The sequence below is a fragment of the Vulpes vulpes genome, chromosome 15, assembly GCF_048418805.1.
Source record: "Vulpes vulpes isolate BD-2025 chromosome 15, VulVul3, whole genome shotgun sequence".
Lineage (NCBI taxonomy): Eukaryota > Metazoa > Chordata > Mammalia > Carnivora > Canidae > Vulpes > Vulpes vulpes.
Window position 1 is genome coordinate 109890875 of NC_132794.1, and position 19685 is coordinate 109910559.

General features: G+C 42.7%; 1 protein-coding gene across 1 annotated transcript; it reads right to left on the minus strand.

Moving 5' to 3' along the window:
- Nucleotides 1-1700: 1700 nt before the first annotated feature.
- Nucleotides 1701-19676, minus strand: LOC112928831 (ATPase PAAT). Its single transcript, XM_072740307.1, has 6 exons — nucleotides 19279-19676; nucleotides 17796-17999; nucleotides 16402-16474; nucleotides 13614-13820; nucleotides 7884-8338; nucleotides 1701-2856 (listed from the first exon to the last, which is right to left on the minus strand). The coding sequence occupies exons 1-6, from the start codon at nucleotides 19422-19424 to the stop codon at nucleotides 2622-2624; spliced, it is 1320 nt and encodes a 439-aa protein (XP_072596408.1). The 5' UTR covers nucleotides 19425-19676; the 3' UTR covers nucleotides 1701-2621.
- Nucleotides 19677-19685: the final 9 nt, after the last annotated feature.

The window sequence follows — 19685 nt, forward strand, 5'->3', positions numbered from 1 at the left end:
CACTCACAACTGTCTTCTCTAAGTGCCCAGGTTATGGCAGCATGAGGACAAGCTGAGAACGGGGCACTGCACTTCGAGAGTCCCTCGAGGCTTCAGGAGAACTTCCTCACTTAATGCTCTCAGCAACCCTCTGTCTAATCCCAGTCAGTGGGTAGGAAATCCCAGAGAAGTCACTTAATGTGCCCAAGTCACAGACTAATATGGGTGAGAGAGGACCAGAATCCAAGCCACCTGGCTCCAGAGCCCAAAGTCTTACCCATCCCAGTGGTTCTAAAGCTGCGGAGTATCAGAAGCACCCGGACCTGGAAGGTTTTGCAATCGCACAATTGCCTGGCCCTGGGCCCAGGTCCCGATCCAGATGGGGCAGCTGGGGCCTGAGAATGTGTGTGCACAGGTGACAACCTCCCGGGGGCGGTTCCTGATGCCGCTGCTGGCCAGGGTGACGCACTGGAGTGTGTGGCCCCACACCACGGGAGTCGAAGGGACTTCTGAGGGGACCTAAAGGAAACAAATTCCCTACTTCCTAGAATTCTCCGGCTCCTAAGAATCATGTACATTGTTCTTGGCACATAGAGAAAGAGGACGGCAGCGGGGCAAGAGCGAGGGAGGGGAGACGAGCATCTCACAGTTCTTAGATGCTCCCTGTGTGCCAGGCCTGTGCTAGGGGCTTCCTGGTCATGACATTATAAACCTCACCCGGGACGAAAGCTGGGACAGCCCCAGTTGCAGAAGAGAGAGGAAAGGGAATAGTAAGCCTCTGGCCCAAAGTTACACAGCAGGTAGGGGACTAGGGGGAAGGAGGATCCGCGTTTGTCCGCCGCGTGGTTCCCTCTCGGGCATCTTGGCCCTGGGTCGGAATTCTGAGGGCGTCTGGAGAGACCATCAGAATGGGCAGAAGACAGCATCCTGGTGTGCCCTGTCCCACGCAGGGCCTGGGACCATGAATGAGGACACGGGGATGTGAGGGAAGGGAAGGGGCATCTGGGAAGAGGCTAAATTTGCTTTACCTGGAGAGGGGGCCAAGGAGGAAGGGCTGCTTCACCTTTCAACAGCCTCGGATTTCAAATATCAAGGGGAATGAGTTCTAAATAAGGTCCCCTGCCCACAATTTCCACATGGGCATGAGGAACAGGAGGTGGAAGTCGAAGGAAAGGAATTCTGAATCCAGGCCCACCTGCCCCTGGACTTTACTGAATCGTTAATAATGCAGTTCAGTTCCCTGAACCCTGCTTCTTCTTGAAAGGGAAGAGACGGGGGATCTGTCGTTGACAAGGGTGCTGTTGATGGGGGCTGTCACTGTTTGAGAGGCTTCAATGAGAACAGATGTTTTACTACTTGCAAATTGTGATGTTAATGTGAGCGGTTGTGCACTCTTCCTAGTGAGACACATTTCTCCCGAATGACAAAGGAAGTACGGTCCTATCCTACAGCTATATATGCTGTGAATGTCTCACGAATTAGAAAAGACTAGAAAAAGTAGTATGCAAATTCATGAGTGACTGTGGTGACAGGCTGTTCCGGGCAGGGCGTGACCAACATTAGCACTGTGCTTCGTAAACATGGACAGAGTATCTAAATTAGCCCTTAAAGAATAAAAACTCATCAAAACATTAAATGGGTGTGAAATGCGCTAGTTTCATAAAAAATAAAACATTTTAAGATTCATTGAAAATAAAGCATTTCTATTTACTTAAGACAAGTGGTTTCCAAAGTGGATACGTTTATTAAGTGCAAACAGATTACTCTTTGACACATACACAATAGTTCTAATTTCAGGAAATTACACCTGCTGGAGAGAAGTGCAATCTTGATTTCCAGCCCTCATCAATCCGTGCACAACCGCAGCACTTCACACTTGAAACCTACCAGAGAAGGGCTCTGGAAAGAACCTGTAGCAGCTCGGAAAAGGAGTGTTCCTTAAACTTGTGTTTATTGAGATAAAAGCTGAATTCTCCCGTTTTACATCAAATATTAAATCTAAAGTACTAATCCCAATGAGGATTAGGTCAGTTCTGATTTTTACTATCCAACTGACTGCTACCCTGTACTGACACTAATAGTGGCCCTGGTGTCCACACACACCTCAAACATTGCATATTATTCATTATCTGAGATTAAATGATACAAAAGGTAAATTAGTGATCTCGGTGAAAGGTTTTTAAGCCTCAGGTATCCAATGTTTCATTAAAAATCAATTACAAAAAGAAAAATTATCCATACTCTAGGCATTATTTTTCATACTCCTAAGACTATAAAATAAACCTCTTTATAAATAAAAAATGTACTTCTATCAAACACATTCTATAACACACACTTAGGAATTACATTAAAAATCTTTAACACTTAAACATTTCAAACACTTAACCCAGAAATACACAAAAATTTCTGTAAGAGTAAACAGTATTGCAAACAAAAATAGTAGGTGACCCTATCCCGTTAATCCTAGTGCACAGTACTGGATTTACAGTAACAAGTAGAATTCAAATGAACACGGAGGTCACTTGATGGAAGGGAGAGGATGATCCTCAAATGACATGAAATACTTGCTTTGAACCTTGGGGGTTTAGGCTTTGCAATAAATACGTAATAAATATCTGTAGCGCACCGTACAGGTTGAGCACTTATCTTTCTCCATTTGAAAGTCTTTCTCCAGAGTCACAGGGAATGAGGGCCGTCCCCGGGGGTGGGGAGTAGGGACTCTGCAGCAGGTCCATTAACAGAGCAATCTTGGCGTCCATGTGCTCTTGGAGTTTACACAGTCGCTGGTCGACGTAGTCCACGAGTCTCTTTTCCATCAGTTCCAAGTTTTTAGTAAGAATCTTCTCCAAGTAGGAACACACAGGTTGCTCTTCCATTCTAAAAATACATTTTCAAAGGCCAGTACAACAGTTATCTCTGATCTCATAACACAAACAGCCCAACTATACTAACACCAGCAGCCAACCTAGAGTGCGGAAATCAGTCTGGGCAACCGTGCCGTCCCCACATGACCCATTTCCAGCTGCCAAAATACATCTGCAACAGGCAACCACGACCTGAGCGCACAAAGCATTCTGTACCTTTCTTTCAACATCTCAGAATACAACTGAAATGAGACTGTAACAATGAAGACAGAATGTCTACCCTCAAAGAACAAGTCTTTACTAAAGGTCTTTGGATTTTGAGCCCCAATTCAAAACTGATCTCGCCCAGTTGTTAAAGGTCTCCATGTAGGTCTTCCAAGAACCTCCCCCAACAACTCTACAATTACTAGGTTTGTCTTTTGTCACTTGTACCACCTCATTTAATAACTGGATGATTCTTTTCTAACCTAATATGAAAACGTTTAAAACTGAATATAACTGGAATGGGCAAGTAGAAATAAAAATAGTAGAATGGGGCACCTGGGTGGTTCAGTCAGGTAAGTGTCTGACTTTGGCTCAGTCATGATCTCAGGGTTTCTGCTGGCGGGGGGAGGGGTCTGCTTCTCCTTCTGCCCTCCCTCAGCTCATGCTCCCTCTCATTCATTCATACATACATATGCACATATATAAATAAAATCTGAAAAAAAAAAAAAAGTAAAAAGCACTCAGTTTCTCAAGTTCACAACCAATGAACACTAGGGCAGTGACTGAGTATGGTCCACACAACCCTGGGGTCGCCATGACTTTTTCAGCTTCCATGAAGTGGCAAATGTGCTCCTGCTACTACTAAGATGTTATCTGAACTCATCCTCGGGATTCCCAAGAACATACAGGGACATTTTCCAGAGGCTACCCAAGGTGTAATGTCACTGCTCAGGTGACTAACACAAGTTTTGGTTGTGTATGCTTCTGTTTCTTAGACTTTCCAAAGGTAGTAAACTTAGGGTATAAATCTTTTCTTCAGAGATTAACCCCATTTGTTCTCTCCACTTCTGTGTCTTCCCAGCTACTGATGCTACACGCAGGGGGGCGGAGGGCAATATAGATGAGAATGCAACCAGAAGCTAGTATCGAGTCTATACATTTCACAGGATACCATTCTCCCTAAGCTTCTGCTAGAAAAGATATTTTTCATAAAAACTGTTACATTCCTATATAACGGGCTTATTTTTCAACAAATGAATCCTTTTATATAGTCTGCATAAATAAAGGTTCTTTAGACGCTTCAATTATTTTTCAGTGTAAAGACCAAAAAGTTTGACAGCCTCATTCCAGTATATGTAAGGGTTTTTTTTTTTTTAACTGTTTTCCAAGTAACTACAGAGTCACAGGAAGTTGTAAAGATGCTAGAGTTCCCAGTACCCTCACCCAATGGTCCCAATGGTCCCACCTCACCTAACTCTGGTAGAACACAAAACCAGAAAACTGATGCTGGCAGTGTGTGTATGCTACCCTCTCCCATGTACACCCAGTCACGTGAACACCACCGCAGCTGAGATGCACAACTCCTCCTTTCCTACAAGCATCTCCCTCCTGCCACCCTGTCACAGCCACTCCCCTAACACCTGGCAACCACCAATGGTCTCCATCTCTACCACTTTAGCTGGGAATGTTGTGCAAATGCAATCACATAGTATGTGACCACCTGAGATTCTCTTTGGTCATTCAGCATAATGTTCTTGGGAGCCATCCAAGTTATTGTTGTGTGAGTCAATGGTTCGTTCCTTTTTGTTGATTAGCATCCCGTGATATGGACATACCACAGTTTGTTTTAACTCTTCATGTATTTTAAGACATTTTGGTTGTTTCCAGTTTGGGGCTATTACATTGAAACAAGGCTTTGCATGAAGAACTGGGCAGTTCCTTGTGTGGACAGAAGTTTTCATTTTTCTGGGACAAAGGCTCAAGAGTAAGATTGCTGGATCACACATTAACTGTTATGTTTAGTTTTCAAGAAACTGCCAAAGTGTTGGTTACACTGGCTATAGCATTCTACGCCCCCACCAGCAATGTAGAAGAGATCCAGTTTCTCCACATCCTCATCAGCATTCTGTATTGCCACCATTTTTTGAAATTTTAGCCTTAGACTTATTGTGCAGTGGTATCCTATGGTTTTAAAATGCATTTCCCTAGTAGTCATGCAGTCAACAATGATCTTTTCATTTATTTGTATACCCTTATTTCTAGTAAAATATCTGTTGCCCATCTTTTTTTCTCTGAGTTCTGATAGCCATTTATTAAATAGAAGTCATTTTTTAATAAACATGTTAACTTGCAAATATTTTCTCCCAATCTGTAATTTGTATTTTAATCCTCTTAACAGGGGCTTTCACAGACAGGAAGTTTAAATTTTGATAGGATCCAATTTATCATTTCCATTACTGTGATTCTGGTAACATTTGAGCACTTTTCCTAGCTGTAGGTCCCCAAATTTACTTTTAAGTGTATGATCCATTTTGAGTTAATTTTTGGATAAGTTGTGTTTAGGACATGGTTCACCTTTTGCCTTTTGGATATCCCTGTGCTCTAACACCATGTGTTAAAAAAGTCTACCCTTTCTCCACTGAATTGCTATTGCACCTTGGTCAAAATCAGTAGGCTATACTTGTTTAGGGCTATTTCTGCATCTCTATTCTGTTAATCTGTGTGTCTGTCCCCCTACCAATATCATAGTCTTAAATACTGTAACTATGTAATAGGTTTTGAAATGAAGTAATGATTTCTCTTACTTTACTCTTTTCAAAATTGCTTCAGCTATTCCAGTTTTTTCTTTCCAATTCTACGTTTTAAACAATCTTATCTTCCCTTATAAAAGATGTTTTTGAATTTTGGGAGGAATTGCATTAAACCTATGGATCAATTTGGGGAAAACTGACATTGTTTCTGGTTTCTGGATTTGAATCTTCAAATTCATGAACATGGTATGCCTATTTATTTTGGTCTACTCTGATTTCTTTGATCAGCATAGTTTTCAGTATTCAGATCCTATATGTCTTATTTAAATTTTTAGGTTTTTGTAATTAGTTTTAGATTTATGTATTTTACATGTACTTACATATTTTTATGTATCTCATTTTCTTTGGGGCAGATTTTGTTCTCAGGGCCTACTGACTTCATAAAATGAATTGAGACATCTTCCCTCCTCTTCTTTCTGGGGAAGTGTTTATAACTGTTTTGTAAAGGTTTGGAAGAATTCTCCAGTGGAATCATCTGGGCATAGAAATTGCTTTTATGTTACCTTGCAAATTATGAATTCAGAACTTTTAGTGATTATACGACTATTTTACTTATTTTACCTGATGAATTTGGTAGTGTGTGTTTTTTTGAGGAATTAATTCATTTCTTCCAAATTGTTAAAGTTACAAGTATAAAGTTATTTGCAATATTCCTTTTATTTTATTTTTTTTTAATTTTTATTTATTTATGATAGTCACAGAGAGAGAGAGAGGCAGAGACACAGGCTGAGGGAGAAGCAGGCTCCATGCACCGGGAGCCCGATATGGGACTCGATCCCGGGTCTCCAGGATCACGCCCTGGGCCAAAGGCAGGCGCCAAACCGCTGCGCCACCCAGGGATCCCTATTCCCTTTTTAAAATGGACTTACAATGTCTAGTGACATCTCCAGTTACATTCCTTATATTGGTGATTTATGTCTTCTCTTTTCATCTCTGCCTGTCTTACTAGCCAGTCTTCTGAAAAGTTTTATCAATTTCACTGTATTTCTTCATGGGTTTTCTTTACTATTTCTGTTTTCAAGTTTGTTAATTTCCACTCTTTGTCATTTCATTCTTTCTGCTTATTTTGGATTTATTTTGTTAGGCTTCTAAGTTACAAATCCAATTTCTTTAATGGTTATATAGGATTATTCTGATTATTTCATCTTCTCTGAGTTGTAGCTTTGCATTATTAAGACCTTTCGTCTTTTCATATGTGAAAATTAGTGCTAAAAATATCCTACCCAACACTTGTTTAGTAGCTGCATCTCAGTTTGATCTACTGTATTTTCATTCATTTTCTAGTATTTTTAAAATTTCTCTTGGGACTTCCTTTTTGAACCATAGATTGGAAATTTGTTGTTGTTGTGTTATTGATTTCTAGTGGGATTCATTTAAGGTCAAAGAATTTACTTTGTGTGATTTCAGTGCTTGGTCAGGTTTACTTTGTAACTCAAAAAATTATATTTGTGACTCTTCCACTGGTACTTGAAAAAAAAAATGTGTATTCTGGTACTGTTGGTGGAGTCTTCTACAAATGTTAATTAGATTCTGATGGTTGGTATGAAATTGTTTAATTCCAACTGCCTCATTTTCAGATGAAAACTCTAAGTTACAGGAAATTAAATTGTGACAAAGTAGATAAGCCAAAAGTATGACCTGAGTCCTGAATTCCAGTCTAATGCACTATTTTGACAAATTACATGTATGTAAAGGAGAGGGAACATACTACATTCCTAACTATCTCTTAATCAAACACGTGCTGCTAAAACATGAGATTATAAGATTAGGGGATCAGGGCTGTATACTATAAATAATTACCGTCCTAATATACTTTTGATTATCTTAAAATTAGCTCAGGCCAAACATGATCTACAAAGAAAATCTGTTATAATAAATGCCAGACATACCCAGCGGAAGAACAGTACAAACATAAATTAAAACAATGTGAAGTTTATGAGGCCACAAGTCCTCTCCACTCATACAAATAATTTTCTGCTCCAAAGTCTATCCGATGGTTATAAACCTTCCCCCAAATCCCTGAGAAGTGTTCAAAACCTCCACTTTTAGGTACCTCTTTCAAAGCAACCAATTCTACTCTGCATAACAGTTATTCCTTAGAAGTGTGTTAGTGGTAAAATGTATAAGCTCCTAAAATTATCTCTGGAAACAAATTTTCAGGTAGTATGCACTGAGACAAGGCTGTTTCCCTTCAGTTGGTTCTCACACCTACCTAATCTAAACCATGTTTGTCTCAAATACTTACCCAGCACCAACAACGCCTTCACTGGCCTTAGTGATGCTTTCCTGCCACTTGCTGTTATGTCCCACACGGAGATGGTTAACTTGACTACACAGATTCTGGAGAAAAGGCGGCAACTCAGAGTTAGGTAGAGTTGAGTGATCACTTGCTTTCTTCGGTAGGAAAGAAGAAACTGCACTTCTGAGGTCATTCTCAAGAAGAGAATGGTTTTGTGGCACCACGTTATAATCTTTGAGGTCTGTCATGTTTCCTCCACCAAGTGGCTGCAGACTTTTATCAATATAAGCTTTTAAGTCTTCAGCCACGGATCCGGATGTCAATCCAGTTCTAAAAGGGAAAGGCGTGGAGGGTGACTTGTCCAAGGTTCCTGAAGCAGATGACGACTGCAGGTCCATCATACGTTTGTAACCAGGATTTCCCAAAACTGACTGAAGCTGCTCTCCAATGGGAACACAATTCTAAGCAAGATAAATAAATCCACATTACTATTAATAGTAATGACAGCTAACTCTGGGGGTAATTACCAGAAGTCAGGCAAGGTGCATTCTTTCATCCAATCCTCAAAGCATCCATAGGAAGGAAGCTATTAGATTACTACCCTAATCCTCAATTGAGGAGATCAAGGCTAAGGTAAAACAAGGGCTAAAGGTAACCGGGCGAAGAAGGTAACACAACTAGTAAGTGGCAGAACTGGGACATGAACCCAGGCCACCTAACTCCAGAGTCAAGGCTTTTTTTTTTTTTTTTTTTTTTTTAACATTTTATTTATTTATTCATGGGGGGGGGGGGCAGAGAGACAAGCAGGCTCCACGCAGGGAGCCCGATGATGTGGGACTGGATCCGGGGTCTCCAGGATCACACCCTGAACTGAAGGTGGCGTTAAACCGCTAAGCCACCGGGCTGCCTATCTTTTAATGATTTCACTATAGTTTTTCCTAACGGAAATATTAAATATTAACATGCTTAGTAAAACTGCATTAGCATTAATGTCTCCACTACAAAGGCCTCTTAATTTATAGTAATAAAATGTGATACTCAATTAAGTCACAGTAATTGATGATTTTCAGAATTAAATATCATTCACCAACCCTCCACATATGGTAAACTACTCATTTTTACTTAGGCATATCTTTTGCTATGAGTTTCTCATGGAGGTTACTCAGATCATTTAAAATTATATGTATATTTGGTACATTTGTGACATTTTCAATGACTAAAATGAGCTACCTTTTGGCTGTGTTTCTTTTAGAATTTCCAGGATAATAAGAATTTTCATACAGTATTAGTTCCTGAGAAAATTCTGGTTTACTTTGAAGGGAAGGCTATCATCTCTCTATTATGCTCTTCAATTTTTTTCCACAGGAGAAAAGCAAAACAATCTCTAGCTTAAGTAAGTGTTAAGGTATAAGGTTCTATCCTAAATTCAAACCAATAGAATTGTTCTCTCTCTCTCTCTCTCTCTCATATATATATATATATATATATTTTAGATTATATATATATATATATATATATATATATATATTTTAGATTTTAAGTAATCTCTATGCCCAGGTGTGGGGCTCAAATCCACAACTCCACAACTGAGAGTCATACATTCCACTGACTGAGCCAGTCAGGTACCCCAGAATTGTACTATAGATTCTTATCAGGATATATCATCCCATAGTTTCTGCTGTTCAATAGTTTGTGAGAGGAGTGCTTGGGTGGCTCAGTCAGTTAAACATCTGACTCTTGATTTTGGTGTCAATCTTAGGGTTGTGAGTTTAGGCTCCGTGCTGCGCTCCAGGATGGGTGTGGAGCCTACTTAAAAATAAACACATAATTGTTTATGAGAGACAGTTTGGAAAGTATTAAGATTAGCTAAAGAAACTAGATATTAGCATATCTAGATATGCTAAAAAATATTTCTAGACTGAGCTAAACCAACATTCATTTATTCAATATTTACCAGGAATTAACTCTGTGCTAAACACTATTTCAAACACTGGAAAAAGAATATGGCAGTGAACAAAGATTAAAATTCTGACTTCATGGAGCCTACATGCTAAGGGAATAGGGAGAGACTAAAGAAGAAAAGGAAAGGAAAGGAAGGAAAAAGTCATGTGGATGGAGGTGGTGATAAATACTTTAGGAAAAAATGAAGCAGAAAGGGGGAATAATGAAGGCAAAGAAGTGTGTGTGCATGTCAAATCCCCACAGAAATTCTTTCAGTGAATTGCACTTTGGAGGAATGTTCTTTATGAGGATATTTAGTTTTTTATTATTCTTTAAAACATACTCTTGGGATGCCTGGGTGGCTCAGTGGTTGGGTGCCTGCCTTCCACTCAGGGCGTGATCCTGAGCCCAGGGATCAAGTCCCATATTGGGCTCCCTGTGGGGAGCCTTCTACTCCCTCTGCCTTGTGTCTCTGCCTCTCTCTCTGTGTCTCTCATGAATAAATAAATCTTTTTAAAAAATAAAATAATAAATGAAACATACTCTTTAAAAGATTTACTTATTAAAAGAAAGAGTGTGTCCCCACTGAGAGTGGAGCCCAATGAGGCTCTCATTCCCACGACCCTGAGATCAGAACTTGAGCTAAAACCAAAAGTAGAACGCTAAACCGTCTGAGCCACCCAGGTGCCTCTTTATAGGGAAATTTACTCTATTATCAACTTAACCTTGTTCCACCGAATCCAAGTTTTGAACGAACCTGAAATTACTCCTGGAACATGATGGATTATACATAATTATATTTCCAAAATTGTGACTTAGACAACTCTCCTTTAGCTGAAAGGAGCTTTACTCAGTCATAATGGAAAAATTCATTTATTTCTCTATTGGACCTCAAAAAAATGCATAGCAGAAAACTCGTAAGCATTAACAGTAAGGATATTTACATCAAAGTCAATGTCAAAATTGTGACCATTCATCGGGCAGAAAATGTAACAGAAAAATCCAAATGTAAAGGTATTTGCTATGCAAATTTTCCTTTCCTGACACATCTTAATATTCTGATTTTAAGAAAATCCCTTATTTTTAGTATTTTTTTTTTCCAGATAAGAGGTCTTCAGGTGATTTTCTTTTCTTTGTATGAAATATCAAAATATTCACAGATAAGCTTACATGCCACTATAATAAATGAACAAACCTCAGGTGCTGGTGGTTATTGTTCTACTGCTTTTTATGTGAATTTGTTCAATTCTTGTTATTTGTCCTGTCATAAATTGTTCTGAAGTCACATCAATTCCTTTTGAAAGTGGACAGCTAAATACATATTAAATAATTTAAAGGACTTAGTCTTTGCCAAAATAATTCTACTGCTAAGAATTTACCCTTGGGGCACGTGGTGGCTCAGTTGGGTAAGTGTCTGACTTGAGCTCAGGTCATGATCCCAGGGTCCTGGCATCCAGCCACCTCAGGTTTCCTGCTCAGTGGGGAGTCTGCTTCTCCCTCTCCCTCTGCCTATCCTCTAGCTTGTGCTCCCTCTTTCCCTCTCTGTCTCTAATAAATAAATAAAATCTTGAAAAAAAGAAAAAAAGAATTTTCCCTGAAGAGCTATTTGAACCAGTATATAAAAATAGATATTCAAATTTCTTCAGTTTCCTGCTACTCAGGTCCAAAAAAAGAAATCTAAAAAACTTAAATATCCATGAGTCTAGGACTGATTACATACCACAGAATATCCAGAAAATGACAGAGATATACATTTATTGCTTAGGAAGAGGCCCACAATATCCTGTTAAATGCAAATGTTACTAAGCAACATATGTTGCTTTATAAAAACATTATAAAAACATTTAGAAAAAATTGAGCCCATATATTTAATGAATATATAAAGAGCTATGTGTGTTTAACTTCATTCATGTGTATGTATACACACACACAGAGATTTCTGAAAAATTAAGCTTATCTCTTCAAATATGGTAGGAATTATACAAGTATGAATTTCCTGTAATTATTTACTATAGAAACCTCAAACATGTATTACCTTTAATAATTAGAAAAAAATAAAATTATAAAGCCATTTTTATTTTACAGAGGAAAAAGTAATAGAGTACAAGTCCTGAACAATTTAATGTTTGAGAAAATGGGGCACATCCTTTCATTCAGATAACTTTAAGCAACAGCTATATGTTAGGTACTTTGATACAGAATTCCACTCAGCTATTTCTAAGTTACTAGAGCAAAACCAAATCAAAGCTAGCAAATCTGAACTTCAAATACAAAGGAATGAGGAATAACTTTAACGTTTACTGTGATAAAGCAGAAGTTTGTACTGTCAAATAAGACCCACATGACGCAGAGTATTAACCTTTAATGAAACTTTCAAGAAAACAAGTAATCCCAAGATACAGGTGAAGCAGGGAGAGATCTTGGACTTGTACCCCAAGTCCTTTCCTTCCTCTTCAGGACAGGCCCATCCAGATTAATGGAGGCTCTAAGTAATGTGTGCAGTTAATCACCTCCACAGAAAGAGTAGTTCTGGTCATGAAACATCCCCATTTTATGCTCACAGGGACTTTTCCAAGAAGCTATGCCTTGGAAATCTAGAGATTCCTGGTTTGTTAACAATAATCCACCCTAGACAATCAGGATACACTCCATAAATAAGGAATAAAGGCAGTCTTTCATTAGCACGTTTAAGAGGAGATTGAACAAACCACCTCTCAAAATTTGGGGTGTTCCCCAAATTTCCTGGCATGTAAGACTTGGTTGTAAGCAAGTTACAACATAGTGCCTCTCGTATTAACCCAGGAGTGGTAGCTGGGACAATTTCCATTTGTTTCTACATGCAGAAAACTCTAGAAGGATACACACCAAACTGTTATCAGTACTTACCTCTGGAGAACAGAAGGACAGCTGGGAAAACACTTTTATTTTTTATTCGATACATTTTGGCACTCATTCAAATTCATGGCAAAGAAAACGTAGTATTTTAGGACTCGAGCCTTAATAAAGACATGTCCCCCTCCAAAATAAATCTACCACCACTTTTTTCACCCAAAGTCAAGTCTTTAAAAGATAGAAATCAGTCAGTGAACTAGTTATATTTAATTCATTCATCTCTTCTGATTATTTCCAAAATTTTTTTCTTGCTTTTGAAAATTTCTTCCTTTTTTAAAATCTTCAATCTGTTTCTCCACAGAATCTTTGCACTGAAAGGGCTATTCTTAACCCATAGAGTGCATAAAATTAACCTAGCATACTTATTTACGGTACTAATTCCTGGACCCCACTCTCCAAGACTGAGTAGGTAGAAAGTGTGGCTGGCATATGCATTTTGTAAACACTGGAAAGATTCTGATACAGGTGTTCCCGTGGCTTGTACTTTAAAAAACACCCCAAACTCTTTTAAAACAGGTGAAGTTTCACAAGCTTGGCAAATTCTTCCATTGTTCCCCAATATTCCTTTACACAACTATCTTCTAATTTTCTCTTTATCTCTAAGCTTCTTGAGAAAAACCCTCTAAAGTGCTCAAAACTGTGCCTTATTCACTGAGAAGGTGCTTAAAAAATACCTGCTGAATGAACGAATAAGTAAATTCAAGGAAAATTGTGAAGATCTGTAGTAAGATATTTTACAGAAGAGAAATTCTACAAAATGCTAGTTTACAAAAGCAAATAAAGGTAACAATCTAATCAACAGTAAAAGTTCAAAGAAAAAAACTTACATCAATACATGTCCTTATAAAAACTCATCACTTTGATATTTTTAACAGTACCTGGACAGAATCCTACTTTACCTACCTGCTGCTGAAATCGAACCATATTCATCAATTGCTGAGCGCCAGGTGACAACTTTGACCCCATAGCCTCCATGAGAGTTTGGACCCTCTGCAGGTCTATCCTTGATCCTAGAGCAGGAGAGCTTGTTGAAGAATTTGCTGAAACCCGCCTCAATTGTACCACAACTTTACTGATGAACACACACTGCTTTTCACCAAAGGAGAGCAACTATTACAAAACAAAAGAGTTCCAGAAAATGATAATATTAAAAACAACCATCATTTAAAGTCATTTCTTAAAATAAATAAAGTCATTTCTTGTTATCACTTAAGAGTGAAGCATTCGAGAATCAAAAAATTAACCAAAAATGTTTTTATATTTAAGTTTTCTCTAGCACAGTCATAGAAAAAAAATTCAATTTATCATGAGGCTCAGATGTACTAAGAGATTACACATAAAATAACAAATGGGAGTGGGAAACATAAAATAACATTTACTCCGTTTAAGGAACTGAAAATAAACTGTACCAATCTGAGACCTTAACATACTGTAACTTGCAGTATAAATATATTTAATACAAAATAAGGCTGCCTAGAGCCCATGCTAAGTGTTTACTGACATATAAGTCAGTCTTTTAGAAGTTAGAACTGTAAGGGAATGTCAAGATGATCTAATAAAGCTTGATCATTTACTGATTAAAAAAATGAGTTCAAGGGCAGCCCGGGTGGCTCAGCAGTTTAGTGCCGCCTTCAGCGCAGGGTATGATCCTGGAGACTTGGGATCGAGTCCCATGTCAGGCTCCCTGCATGAAGCCTGCTTCTCCCTCTGCCTGTGTCTCTGCCTCTGTCTCTCATGAATGAATGAATAAATGAATGAATGAATGAATGAATAAATAAATGAGTTCAAGAGTGATTTCTAATTTGTCAAAGGACACCCAAGTAATAAAGGTCGAGCTTTGAACCTTTTTCTTCCAGTCTGACCACAGTAGTCTTCCCAATGCTTTACACTGCCTCATTTTTGTCCATGTTTCTGAACCAAAAACATTTTCTGCCTGCTATGCGCAACAAAGTAGAAAAGTAGAACAGGCACAGGATTTGGAATCAGCCAGACCTGCATACAATGATGCTGCCACAATGCATAGCCTATGTGACCTTGGGCAAATGCCAAAACTTGAGTGAGGAGCAAAATGAGGGAGAGTGATAACAATGTTTCACATGGTTGTTCTGAGGATTATGTGTTAAAAATTTCTAGTACTGATCACTGATTAAGGACTCAAAAATATGCACTGGTAGCTTTTTTTTTTTAGTAAAGATTTTATTTACTTGACAGAAAGAGAGCACAAGCAGAGGGAACGGCAGGCAGAGTGAGAGGCAGAAGCAGACTCCTCACTGAGTAGGGACCCCGATGCACGGCTAAATCCCTGGATCTTGGGATCACTACCTGAGCTTAAAGTCAGCTGCTTAACCAATTAAGCCACCCAGGTGCCCCACACCTGTAGCTTTTAACTTTCATATAGTCTTGCTCCAGATGTCTTTATAAGAACCCCCTAAATGAAACAAGTCTTTGCATTCCCACATACTTCCAAAGAACAGTTACAAAAAACATTCACTGACACATAATCCCATATATCACACAAAGACACAGGTGAATACAGATCCATGATCTAAAAACTCAGTGTGGCCCCAAATATGACGTCTTCAGCAATTAAGTAAACATTTCACTAAATTTATACATCTACATGCCCACCTCCCTATGATCCCTTTTCTGCTTTTTAATTCCCAAACAGTACATATTGAATCTACATATTATGTGTTGCCCCCTATAATATCAGCAACCTACATATTATCTGTTGCCCCCTATAATATCAGCACCTACATATTATCTGTTGCCCCCTATAATATCAGCACCTACATATTATCTGTGTCGCCCCCTATAATATCAGCAACCTACATATTATCTGTGTTGCCCCCTATAATATCAGCAACACAATGAGGGCTTTGTTCCAATTTATTTTATTACTGCTAATTCCTAAATACTTAGTATAGGGTATAGGATTGAATGGCACTTAGTACCTGGGTAATGAATCAATCACTTTATTTAACTGTCTTTAGATAGGACTAGCATTTACTACCTAAAACATCTTGGAACAAACAGTTCTGCGACTTTCTCTAAGCAATAACAAGCACATAGATAAAGTATTTTAGGGATGAAAATAACCCAAAGATGTATTGTCTTCAGCCTCCTAACATAACCTACAAGGTAGGTTTGAAGGGGTGAAGAAACTTGCCCATGCCTATCCTGCTAGTCAGGAACAAAGCTCCTAAAGTCAAGGCTTATGATTTCCAGCTCAGGACTCTTTCCCTACGTTCTGGTGACATCATTAAAGTTCACTTCAACAATATTTTTCATGCTAAAGTCCAAAGTCTTTTAACTGTGTGGTGCCTTTGTCTGAAACTTCTCTGTGTTTTTTGGGGTGTTTTGGGTCAAAAATTGCTTATGGTTTTCACCTAAGTTTTACATAAAAATAAAAAATGTTTTTAAATTCAGTTTCCCAAGGTTTAAAAGTACAATAATACTGTATGAACAATAGTATATGGCTTGGCATTGCCATAACTAATAAATGTTCACATTTTAAAAGAAGAATGTTGATTTTTTTAGAAAACTTCTTCTTACATGTTCACTAAGTATTTCTCAACTAAAACCAGGGACCACACTGAATGTATGGCATTACTGAACCATCAGAAGATAAGTTTATATAGCACAAAAATAATGTAGTTTTCAAATTAGTTATAATTGAGTGATTACTTACCTTTATCTTACAAGAATGTACGGAGGACTCCAATGTTAGGTATTTCTTGTACAAAATAATCTTTTCATCTTCACTGCAAATAAAAAAGAAATTCTTAAAATTTTCACACATTATCACTTTTAATAGTTACATTTAAAAATGAAGGTTTTGGGATCCCTGGGTGGCTCAGCAGTTCAGCGCCTGCCTTTGGCCCAGGGCGTGATCCTGGAGTCCGAGGATGGAGTCCCACATCGGGCTCCCGACATGGAGCCTGCTTCTCTCTCTCTCTATGTCTATCATGAATAAATAAATAAAATCTTAAAAAAAAAAAAATAAAGGTTTCAAGGACAATACATAAATCCTGAGAATTCAGTTTTCCTGGTGAGGCATAAAGAATTGTGGCTTCAAACTGAATTGCACTGGGTAAAAAGGCTACATCTGTCACTTACTACTTATATAAGTTAAGTTAAATAATACGTATAATCATGCAGCACAGGGCATATTTAAGATTTATGCGGGGGGGGGGGGCAGCGTGAGACTGCACAGTGGGGCCAGAGGAAGAGGGAGAATCTTCAGCCAACTCCAGGCTGAGAGGAGAGCTGAAGTGAGGCTCCATCTCCCAACCCTGAGATCATGACTTGAGCCAAACCAAGAGTTTGTTCCTCCACCAAACGCGCCATATACCATATACATGGTATATGAAACAGTTCATATTCTGAGTTCTATTAAAGAAAGACTTGGACAGACTCAAGAATTCAGAAAAAAAAATCAGGGGTGCCTGGGTGGCTTCCTCAGTTAAGTGTTGGACTCCTGGTTTCGCTCTGGTCATGATGTCAGGCTCTTGAAATCCAATCCCATGGACACCACACCTGCATGGAGTCTGCTTCAGATTCTCTCCCTCCGCTTTCCTCCCCCCAAAAAGAAAAATAAAAATCAAAAATCAAAAACAATCTCACATTAAATATAGTGGTATGGCACAGTGTGGGACTTCTGCACTATTCCTAATGGGCTTCCTACAAGAACACGTGTTCAACTTTCCAGACTGATTAATTTTTGGAAAACAGACCCTTCTGAGTTAAGAAGACAGTCAAAAAACATTGATCTCAGAACTTAAATTCTTTTTTTTTTTTTTTAACACAATCAGAGCTTAAATTCTAATCAAAGTCCTCCACTTACTAGTAGGACCCTCCACCCAGGCACCTCCCTCCATCGGCTCCAGGTCTGCACATTTATACCAGGAGAAAGCTGACCCAGACTGCCTCAAAGACCCGTAGAGGGAGAAACTTCTACTCCCGCTGCTGTTTGTATCTTCTCCCCCTGGCGTCTGGCATCAGCTCAGGGCGTCGTGACTAGCAGCGAAGCTGAGGGCGGTCACAGGGCTTGGGGACCGCACCTGTAGGTGGCCTGTCACCCACCTGCCGTCCAGGTCACCGCACACACTCCTGCCCCTGCTGGTGCCACAGTACTCCTCTCCCGCGTACACTTCCATGTTTCTCGCTGAACTTAAAACGCCAACAGAAGCGATTTCTTCACCTGCTTCAGGGTCACAGCGCAGGTGAAGGAAGCAGGGCTTTTCGCCAGGGCTGCTCGGGCTGGTCCTCAAAACCACCAGATCTCGGCTGCAGAGAACAGCGCCCAACGCGTTACTGGGGCCAGTCGTGCGCACTGCTCCGAGCTCCGAGCTCTCGGGAGGCCGCGGGTCGTCCTGACTCGCCCGCTCCACTGAGCCCTGGGGCCCCGCCCCGCCCCGCCCCCAGCACCCGCGGACGCCAGGGCGCGACACCACACCGCGGGCCCCGCATCTCCACACAGCAAGTGCCCGGGCCCCTCCGTGTGCCCCGGAGACGGACCCCGCCCGCCCCCTGCCCCCACCCCCCCCGCACGGCCCCCACCGGCCCTCCCCGCTCCCCCTCCCCCTCCGCCCCCACCTGCCCTCCCCGCTCCCCCTCCCCCTCCGCCCCCACCTGCCCTCCCCGCTCCCCCTCCCCCTCCGCCCCCACCTGCCCTCCCCGCTCCCCCTCCCCCTCCGCCCCCACCTGCCCTCCCCGCTCCCCCTCCCCCTCCGCCCCCACCTGCCCTCCCCGCTCCCCCTCCCCCTCCGCCCCCACCTGCCCTCCCCGCTCCCCCTCCCCCTCCGCCCCCACCTGCCCTCCCCGCTCCCCCTCCCCCTCCGCCCCCACCTGCCCTCCCCGCTCCCCCTCCCCCTCCGCCCCCACCTGCCCTCCCCGCTCCCCCTCCCCCTCCGCCCCCACCTGCCCTCCCCGCTCCCCCTCCCCCTCCGCCCCCACCTGCCCTCCCCGCTCCCCCTCCCCCTCCGCCCCCACCTGCCCTCCCCGCTCCCCCCTCCCCACCCCCACCTGCCCTCCCCGCTCCCCCCTCCCCCTCCGCCCCCACCTGCCCTCCCCGCTCCCCCCTCCCCGCCCCCACCTGCCCTCCCCGCTCCCCCCTCCCCGCCCCCACCTGCCCTCCCCGCTCCCCCCTCCCCCTCCGCCCCCACCTGCCCTCCCCGCTCCCCCCTCCCCGTCCCCCCACCTGCCCTCCCCGCTCCCCCCTCCCCGCCCCCACCTGCCCTCCCCGCTCCCCCCTCCCCACCCCCACCTGCCCTCCCCGCTCCCCCCTCCCCCTCCGCCCCCACCTGCACTCCCCGCTCCCCCCTCCCCGCCCCCACCTGCCCTCCCCGCTCCCCCCTCCCCGCCCCCACCTGCCCTCCCCGCTCCCCCCTCCCCGTCCCCCCACCTGCCCTCCCCGCTCCCCCCTCCCCGCCCCCACCTGCCCTCCCCGCTCCCCCCGCCCCCTCCGCCCCCCCCTCCCCCTCCGCCCCCACCTGCCCTCCTGGGCGCTCCCCCACGGGCACGACCACCGGCAGCCGCCGCCCCAGGCCCCGCCGGCCCCACGCACCCCGCGGCAGGCGGCGCCAGCAGCTCGTCCCAGTCCAGCCCCCGGGCGCCGAGGTCAGCGCGGGTGAGACGCAGGCTCTGGGCCAGGGCTCCGCAGGCGGCATCCCAGGACGAGGCCAGCACCGGGTCCTCGGCCCCGCTCTCCATCCCGCCGCCGCCAGCCCCGGCCAAGCCCGGAACCTCTCTTCCAGGGCGTCAGTTTCCGCCAGGGCCGGGGCGAGGCGGAGGAGCACGGCCACTTCCGGCGCCGCGGGCTTCACGCCCGAGGCCCGGGCTCCTGGTCCCTTGGGGAGGAAAGCCGCGTAGCGGAGACGCGCATGCGCGCGCCGGCAGCCCTGGGCCGGGCGCTTCTAGCCCCGCGGCCGGCGGGCGGGGGAGAGCCCGGGTCGGAGCATGCGCGCGGCGGCA